This window comes from Euphorbia lathyris, chromosome 6 (assembly GCF_963576675.1).
Source record: "Euphorbia lathyris chromosome 6, ddEupLath1.1, whole genome shotgun sequence".
In the NCBI taxonomy this organism is placed as follows: domain Eukaryota; kingdom Viridiplantae; phylum Streptophyta; class Magnoliopsida; order Malpighiales; family Euphorbiaceae; genus Euphorbia; species Euphorbia lathyris.
In genome coordinates this window covers 20967799-20977039 of record NC_088915.1, presented here as the reverse complement: position 1 = coordinate 20977039, position 9241 = coordinate 20967799, and the positions used below count along the sequence as shown (strand labels likewise).

General features: G+C 34.6%; 1 protein-coding gene across 5 annotated transcripts; it reads left to right on the top strand.

Annotated features, from left to right (window-relative positions):
• Positions 1-357: 357 nt before the first annotated feature.
• On the top strand, positions 358-8974 carry LOC136232696 (folylpolyglutamate synthase). Of its 5 annotated transcripts, none has more exons than XM_066022060.1 (16): positions 358-477; positions 1248-1397; positions 1493-1558; positions 1903-2012; positions 2896-2956; positions 3683-3766; positions 3888-3944; positions 4120-4180; positions 4519-4565; positions 4677-4754; positions 5304-5468; positions 5550-5834; positions 7413-7491; positions 7654-7806; positions 7889-8049; positions 8560-8974. In XM_066022060.1, exons 2-16 carry the CDS (start codon positions 1248-1250, stop codon positions 8617-8619), a joined length of 1617 nt encoding a protein of 538 aa, XP_065878132.1. In that variant the 5' UTR covers positions 358-477; the 3' UTR covers positions 8620-8974. The 5 variants fall into 5 exon arrangements, with proteins under 5 accessions (XP_065878132.1, XP_065878131.1, XP_065878133.1 ...); XM_066022059.1 differs by having other exon boundaries at positions 7410-7491; XM_066022061.1 differs by lacking the exon at positions 3888-3944 and having other exon boundaries at positions 7410-7491.
• Positions 8975-9241: the final 267 nt, after the last annotated feature.

Sequence of the window (9241 nt, the reverse complement as noted above, 5' to 3'; positions counted from 1 at the left end):
ATTTCAATTCATATCTTCTAAACCCTAAATAATATATTCTAGACCTCTAATTTATAAACTTTAGTTCTTAAAATAGATTAAAAGGCGCAAGCTATGGTTACTTTATTTTTTTTACCATTAGATGATGAGATAGAAAATTAATCTATTAGTAGAAAAAACAAAGTAATGGTTACTTGTCCATCAGATTTACAAATAGTGATTTTATTAGTTTATAATTGTAAATTGGTGAATTTTTGTGTAATTTTCTCATTTTAAAAGGTAAGAGACTAATTGACTTTGAGGAACTAATTCAGGGGCTGGATGGGCCTTTGGCCTTTAAAAACTAAATGATTGTGTTATCTATCACAACAAATAATATTTTTTAAGTCTTATGACTGTCATAAACCTTTTTCATTTCATTTGTTTTACAGAAGTTACATGTTTATCAAGATCTCTTCTTTTCTTCACCTCTCGCCAGCTTGAACCACCAATTTCAAGGTATGCTTTTGATTTTACAAACTATCTCAATTTCATTTCCTATTTCAATCTTATGCCATAAATTGATGGATAAGAATTACCATTGAGTTTGTGTATAACTTTTGGAGGATTTGATTTATCAAATTGGCTTAGTGAGATTTGAAATTATCCAATTTTCAATCTGCAATCTTAAGAAGCTTAAAGGAACATTATCTGTTCTCCAAGGAAATTTGTTGCAACCATACCTGCGTTCCCCCTCCTGGCCCTAGCATTGGTTCTGCCATTAGTATCAACATTGATTTTTTGTTATCCATCCAAATGGAGTTCTGGACCAGCTGACAAATTGTCGTTTACTAGGCTGTGGATGAACAGAACCCGGTGCAGCGTTGATTGAAAGCTGTAACAAAGCTACATAATCCAGTCATTCTTGTGACTGGAGAGTGTTTTGTTTTTCAACAATTTCTTTGGTTTTTCCTTATGCCTCCTGGAGCTCTATCATGTATAGTAGGATGCCAGAGATGTGAATTGCGGGAAGTGAATTAGGTTAAGTTCGGGGGTATTGCAAATACAGGAAACAGATTTGGAAAATTGCTATTTGCCGAGTAGTTAAGCTTAGCAATCAAGTTGAACCTTCCTAGCTCAATCCCATTGTCATCTTCCTCGCTCCATTCTTCTTCTTGCACTATAAACCCAAAACCACTGCTATAACTTCAACTTCACTTTTTCCTTTCTTAATTGTTTCTTTCTTTTTGTTAAATTGAAACCTTTTCTCACTACTTTGAGCGGAATAGATGGCAGAAGGTGAAAGTGGATCTCCGAAGCCTACACTCACTCCATTTGATGAAGCAATGGAGGCTTTATCTTCTTTGATAACCAAACGCAGTCGTGCAGACAAGAGCAATAAAGGGGATTGCTTCGATTTGCTTTTCGATTATTTGAAGGTCTTTCTTTTCTTTTGTCTACTAGTTACGGCACATGTCTTTTCTTTTTCTTTTCTTTTTGAGCTGATTAATTCTTAAAGCTTTATGCATTTTAGATACTGGATTTGGACCATGCAATATCAGAAATGAAGATCATCCACGTTGCTGGTACCAAAGGCAAGGTACTAAGTTCTAGTTCTGATTCTTATCTTGGATGTTTCAATTGTGTATATGCCCAGTTATGTTTTAGTTTCTGCTGCTGATTAATCTTCTTAGTTTGTTTTCTGAATGCATGTCTTCTTAAGGCACTTGTAAATTATTATTCCAATATATCAAAATACTGCTTAAAGCTTATGCCCATCAATTTTCCTCTCATTTCAGTATTTGCACATCAGTTGTTGTTCGTTGCTTATGCATTTAGTCCGTGCTTTAGTGACTGCATTCAAAACTTCCTCTAACTGTTCTTGCCTGGAGAAGTATTGATTGGAATTTTCTTTTCCTAATATCTATTTTCCCTTGGGTGCAGGGATCAACGTGCACTTTCACAGAATCCATTTTACGGAACTGTGGTTTTCGAACTGGACTTTTCACATCTCCTCACCTCATTGATGTTCGGGAAAGGTTTCGCTTGGATGGGTGAGTTACAGAAATATGAAAATGAATGATTAGATCAACTACACATAAGTACATCATAAGTTTTTGCATCCTTTTTTTTCTCTGTCTCTTGCATAGTTGTCAAATCAAGATTCGACTCGTGAATCGAACCGAACCGAACCGAACCTTAAGATTCAGTTAAAATTCATAACGTTATAAAAAATAGAATATTTACCATGTTGAACTCAAAATATTATCAAATATTCGAAATGCAATTTTACTGTCAAAAAAAGAAATCATATTAACCAAGTACTTTAAATTCAAATCCAATGCAAATGCAATCCTAATAAAACTAATTCACAAGGATTCTGTTTAATAACTTAGTAGAGATGAAGAGTTTGAATTTCTGACTTTTTTTTTTTTTTTTTTTTGCCTTGTTGTCAACTTGATAAGATGGACCGGAGCTAGTTTGAGTTGATAACTTAATAAATAACAATGGGACCGGAGGAGAGTGCGTTTAGTAGTTACTGTCGTTTAAGTTTTTGATGAATGGTAATGAAGATCCGGCTCGAAATAAAGCTGAATCGAATCGAATCGTATGATTCGAATCAGGAATCATAAGATTCTGTTATAATTTAGATTCGCCTATAGATTCGGCTCAAAATAAAGTTGAATCGAATCATTCGAATCGAGATTCGTAAGATTCTAACAACAGTGGTCTCGTGAATTAGATAGGTCTCCAAACCATTATACTGTTCTTTTAATTCAGTTCCATTATTTTGATCTCTTGACTAAATTTGTCGACTTTGTCACACTATTCCACTTCTAATTGTGGTTCACTTCTCAAGTAATAGCTTTTTGCATTTAAAATAATTGCACATCACATCATAAATTTGGATATTTAGGTTCTTTTCTGGTTTTGCAGTGAGGACATTTGTGAGGAGAAATTTTTGGCATATTTCTGGTGGTGCTTTGATAGGCTAAAGGTGATTTTGTCTCTATATTCTCATTTTGAATATCTGTTCATGATGAAGATGATATTTTATTGGATGACATTGATAAGATAGTCAATACTTGTTCTAAGAGTGTACCCAACATTTTAAGGATGGATGCAATAGGTTGATGTTAGTCATTAAGAAAAACTGAGAAATTATGGGAAATTGAGATTATAATGAAAGTATATTTTCTGTTCTTGGTTGCATTGAATGCTATTTACTCCATGTTATAGTTGTCTTTTGGAATGAAATTAGAACAGTCAGTTCACTTTGCAGGGAAACTTGACTAAGCTCAATGTGTTCTCTGTAAAAATCAATATTGTACAGAGTTGCTTTAGTTTTCTTTACTGGTTTTTAGAAGTAGAATAACTATATTTAGTTCTTTGCTTATATAATGTCTAAATCAATCAATTATAATATCATCTGGCTAATAGAAGGATATTGTGTATGTACTTTACTATTTCATGAGGGACTGGATGTGTCTATTCATGTGCCCATTCTTATTCTTAAGAATACTATACACATGCAGTGCACACATTTGGACTGGGCTTCACCTAAAAAACTGAATTGAATATGTTAAACCTTTTTTACTAAGATCAGACAGGACGATAAATTCGAAGTTAGCAATTCTTTTGGGCTTGGGAAAGAATTTGAAGTTCATAACTTCATAGATTTCCAAAGTGTTTAATTCTAAGCTTCTGCGTCTGCGTGTAACAGGAGAAAACTTCTGAAGATATTCCAATGCCCACTTACTTTCGCTTTCTTGCCTTACTTGCCTTCAAGATATTTGCAGCAGAGAAGGTTTTGTTTGTGTAATTTTCAAATTTAGTAATAGTCTTACTCTCTATTAGGGTACTACCTGCATATTAATTTTATATCTCATGATGAATAGAATTAAAAAAATACTGATATTATATTTCAGGTAGATGTTGCCATCTTGGAGGTTGGTTTAGGTGGAAAATTCGATGCAACAAATGTGGTACAAATAAAATTTTATTTGAGACAAAAATTTAGAGATTAAACATCATACTGAATTGATTTAATGCAATGTATCTAACATAGTTTATGTCATGGAACCGTTTGAACCAAAGCTTATAGTTAAAGGTCCACTTCATATTAATAGCTGACACAGTTTACATGGCTTCCTCTTTCAGATTCAAAACCCTATTGTATGTGGTATATCTTCTCTTGGGTATGATCACATGGAGATTCTTGGTTAGTGTTCTATTTCTGTAAGTTAGGTAATTGCTGATCATAATAGTTTAACATGTAATTGGTTTTAATTTAATTATCTGTCTAAAAGCATAAACACTACTTAGTGTCTTCTGCTTGGGCATGACTATGTCCTGAACCCAGAGTCTTCCATGTACTCCACCAGGATTTTGTTTTCTAAGCGTCAATAGCATCTTCATGATGCCATTTGTTCATATCATCATATGTAAATTTGTCACTGCATGTAAATTTCTTGTTTATGTACACTTACTAGATCTTGTTTTTTATACTCTTGAAAACTTGTTTAGTTTGAAGTTTTGACTTTGTTAAATGGCTTACAGGAAATACTCTTGGCGAAATTGCTGGGGAGAAGGCCGGAATTCTTAAGGTGTTTTTTGTAGTCATGTCTCCTCTGGCTTACAATTTATGTCAATTGCTTCTTAAATTAATGCAGTTTGAATATTCATTGCTAGTTTTTTGCTCCCTGTTCTTCTTGCAGTATGATATCCCAGCCTTCACAGTGCCTCAACCTGATGAAGCAATGCGTGTGCTTGAAGAGAAGGCTTCTAAGTTAGATGTAAGTTGCACTGTCAACTTGTGCACCATTTAGTTCTAGTATATATAGTGGTTAAAGTGTGCATGCCTCAAACTCTAGTTTCAGATTAGGAAGCCTGGTTCAACATTCATCACGTTCTAGACTCAGTTTTGTATGAACCATGTGCTCTCCTGGTTGATGAAGTTTTAATCTAATTCAATGTCGACAGTTGGCTACTCATAAACTGTTGAACAGTTTCAAATGATAAGCTTTTATCAGTTGGCTTCATAACTCAAAGCCATGTGTGCATTTGAACTTCATTGTAAAGGATATAGGATGAAGTAAGAGTTCGGGGGTTGTAATCAGTCAACTTTGTACATAAAATTTTGAGGCTCGTCTCATAACAAACAGATCTTCTCTTTCTTCAACAAGTCCTTGATCATGTGCATTGTTATCTAGAGAAAGATCCTCACTGATTTCTTAATAGAAGTTCATTGGTCCATATGAACTTACAATAATACTTGTTCTTTTTGTATGGCTGGAAGGACTATAACCTTCTATATATGACTGACAAAATCTTGCCAATTACAGGTACCTCTTCAAGTAGCACAACCATTAGATTCCAACTTACTGAATGGTCTGAAACTTGGACTTGAGGGTGAGCATCAGTTTATTAATGCTGGTCTTGCGGTTGCATTATGTTCTAAATGGCTTGAAAGGACGGGTCACCTTGAAGCCTCCTATGTGGAACAATCTGTAAGTTCCATTCCTGTTTTTCATTGTATGTTATATTTGTTACTTAGTTACTACCTTCTAAAAGTTGTCTACATGTAACAGAGCTCGCTACCTGAACAGTTCATCAAGGGGCTGACAACAGCTTGCTTACAAGGGCGGGCTCAAATTGTTCCTGATAGATGTATCAACCCTGAAAGTGATGGAGATCTTGTGTTTTATTTGGATGGCGCACATAGTCCTGAAAGCATGGAAGTATGTGCAAAATGGTTTTCTCTTGCCATTAAAGATGAGAACCAGCAACACATGTTGAATTCACAAAAAAATCTAGAGTCCATGTCTCCATTAGTTGAGAAGCACTGTGATAGATCGAGGAAGAATTTCACGCAGGTATATGTTAACTTAGGCATTGTTTACATATCCTGGTTACGTGTTCAATTTAGATTCAAAATAGAACTTGAAATTAATACTTTTGCATGAGAAGAAGCCAATGTAATGGATGGTCCTGACCAAGGTTAAAATCCATTGACAAGTATTGGTCTATCGATATGTTGGCCAAATATAGATGTCTTTTTAGATGGTTTTTGTTGCAAGATGGGAAGTCAGATGGCGTATTTTGCTTAAAGAAGGTCCTAAAATTGTCTGGGGATAATACTTTTGCATGAGAAGAAGCCAATTTAATGGATGGTCCTGACCAAGGTTAAAATCCATTGACAAGTATTGGTCTATCGATATGTTGGCCAAATATAGATGTCTTTTTAGATGGTTTTTGTTGCAAGATGGGAAGTCAGATGGCGTATTTTTCTTAAAGAAGGTCCTAAAATTGTCTGGGGATGATATGCTAGGATGAGGGGAATTTTTCTGGAGTCAGAAAGCTGAGCCGATAAAAATACTTTTGGGCAGCTGAAATTATATGCTTCTTTATAAATTGAGGGATCATATGGACATTTACATGCAGAGTTTGTGGGTAGTTATGATGTATAGATAAGAAAATCACCACTCCACATTACATATCAGGCATCGCATGCAAGTATGGTCCTTTTTTCTTCTAAAACAGTTGGTCATAGTTGTTATTTTTTAATGTTTTCAGTTCAATTACAGATTTATTGTAACATAATTACAGGCTATGTATTTAACTTAACTTTATCTTTGCATCTAGGCAGAAACTAATTGAAATGACAGAGTAAAACTCTGCTGTTGTCTCTCTAATATAGCCACTGCAGCCTTGAGGATTTTAATCGTCCCCTTCTTTGCTGTCCCTGTGTAGCTTAACTAATGAAGACTGGCGTTATGAAATTTATCGTGAAAAATTGTTATTTTTTTATCATATGTATGTGTGACTTAATAGAGGAGACTTCCTTTTCGACTAATAATTAAATGCCTTATTTATGAAAGAAAATACATCTCTCTAATTGATGTTCTTAAGCAGCTTATGTAATGGAAGAGGAATTTTCTGTTAGTTACAGCTCGTGTATGTCTTACTTGATAGTAATGAAAACGCATAAAAAAGAAGGGTGCTAATGGTAGATAACTCACTCAAGTAAAATTTTCCTTCACATTACAGTTACCAAATTCTTGTCAAATCAGCAGACCCGAAAAAGCCCTTTTTAGACTAATATCTTAGCTTGAACCTGCTCATAGTTCTATCTTCCGAGAGAATATTACTGGCACTCAAAACTATAATGAACAGTATGGACCTTTACTACGTAGAAATATTTTACTAAATTAAACTAGAATGTTTTGGATTTAATGAGAAAGAGAAGAAAATAATGATAAAAAACATTCTATTTGACCTGTTAAATGATAAGATAGAAAACTGTTTATGATGTTAAAGTACCTAGACCAGTACTGCATTTTGTATCTATTCCTATGTGCTTGATCTTGTACATCATGAATTTGATGTTATTATGAAGCACATAAGTTTAATTCGAGTAATACTGACACAAGGTTTTGCTCTTATCCAAGCAGATACTTCTGTTCAATTGTATGACAGTGCGGGATCCTCAAGTACTTCTTCCACGGCTGATGAAAACATGTGCTAGAAATGGTAATCACTTGAGTAAGCAGTATCTTTTAGATGTAATACTGCATAATGAAATTTGACTGTGAGTTGGAAAATTGTTAGTCTCTTCAATCAATAGGCTACTGTATTAATTTGATGGAATTTATGTGAAGCTTTTGCTGATATACATTAGAATTGATATTTTAGGTGTCTACTTCAAGAAGGCGCTTTTTGTTCCCAATGTATCTGTGTATTACAAGGTCGGATCACAAACTTTACCCCCTACAGACCCTCAAGTTGACTTGTCATTTCAGTTTAGTTTGCAGAGATTATGGGAAAAGATTGTACGGGACAGTAGAGGTATCAGTTAAATATACCTGCATACTAGAAAGCTCTTTGCATGGTTTGGGTTCTAACTATAATGACATTATGGATATCACAGGAGGGGAGGGAAACAATTCGGATGCTGTTTGTGAAGAAGTTAAAGATGATTTAGCAAATGGTGTCCGAACTTGTGAAAACAGTGCAGTCTTTCCTTCTCTTCCGTTGGCCATTAAATGGCTAAGGGACAGTGTTCAACAGAATCAATCTGTTCGCGTCCAGGTAATCACCAGCTGATGTTTTCTGTTGTGTATATTATAAGCTGCTTAGTTAAAGATGAAATGCCTACTTAATGAAAATGGTCAAAGAGGCTTCTCATAAAGAGATTATATAATATTGCTGATTTCTCCTTTGAGATATCACCTGATTGAACATGAATTCTGTCACTTGAAAACAGTCCCTGAAAATATGGGTTTACCGAAGTAAACTTTGGTCACAATGTAGCAGTACATTTTCAGCCACCAGCTATGTTGCATGGAAACGGAAACGGAAACGGAAACGGATACCAGGAAACGTGTTTTCTAAGAAAAAATTAGCTAGGAAACAGTAATGGAAACGGAAAAGAAACAGAAATGGAAATGGACACGAAATGCAGAACGCTAATGATGAAGAGTTTCCATGCAACATAGGCCAGCAGAATAATTTAACTCAGTTGCTTGTGTTGAAGGCATTTCTCACAAATTTTATTTGGTACCAGTTTCATAATTGTTTTAATTTCTACTGATTCATCAGGTCCTTGTAACTGGCTCCTTACATCTCGTGGGTGATGTTTTGAGATTAGTGAAGAAGTGAGGCACGGGGTGGGACTCGCTGGAGTTGAATTTCTCTAGTTGCTGAAGCTGCTTCAGATATGTTCTGGTATGTATGGCAAGATGATCAAAGGAGTTGAATTACTTTCCAATGCCTCATTTTTTATGTTGTTTGACTATTCATGTCAATGTACCAAAGAAGAAATGTATACTATTTAGTGAATTTTGACAAATTGATTGGCAGAAGTTCTGTTTTTTCTTAAATTCTGACACCCAGGAAACATCAATTCTTAGAAAGATACACAAGTAAAGGAGAAAACCATCTTCCTCTTTTCTGTGAGATTCCGAAAATTTTGCAGGTGTACATTTTTTAATAATATTGTCCAGAAATTACTGTATTTTTCTGCTGAATTTGATATTCTTTCTTCTTTCAGAGTAATTGTTTGATTAATAGAAGAGCAGTTAAGTGTGTAAGCAAATTATAGTTCAGTAGATTTCTTGGTGAACCCTTTTACTCGCCTGCAAAACAGTACTGTTAGGATTGCTAATGCTTAGGTGTCGATGAAATATTGTATTTTATTTGTGAATATTTTAGCAAACTCGCTTATTTAGTGTTTAGTAAGAAGAGAAAGATAGTGTCATAAATAAAAGGGACAAGGTATTAA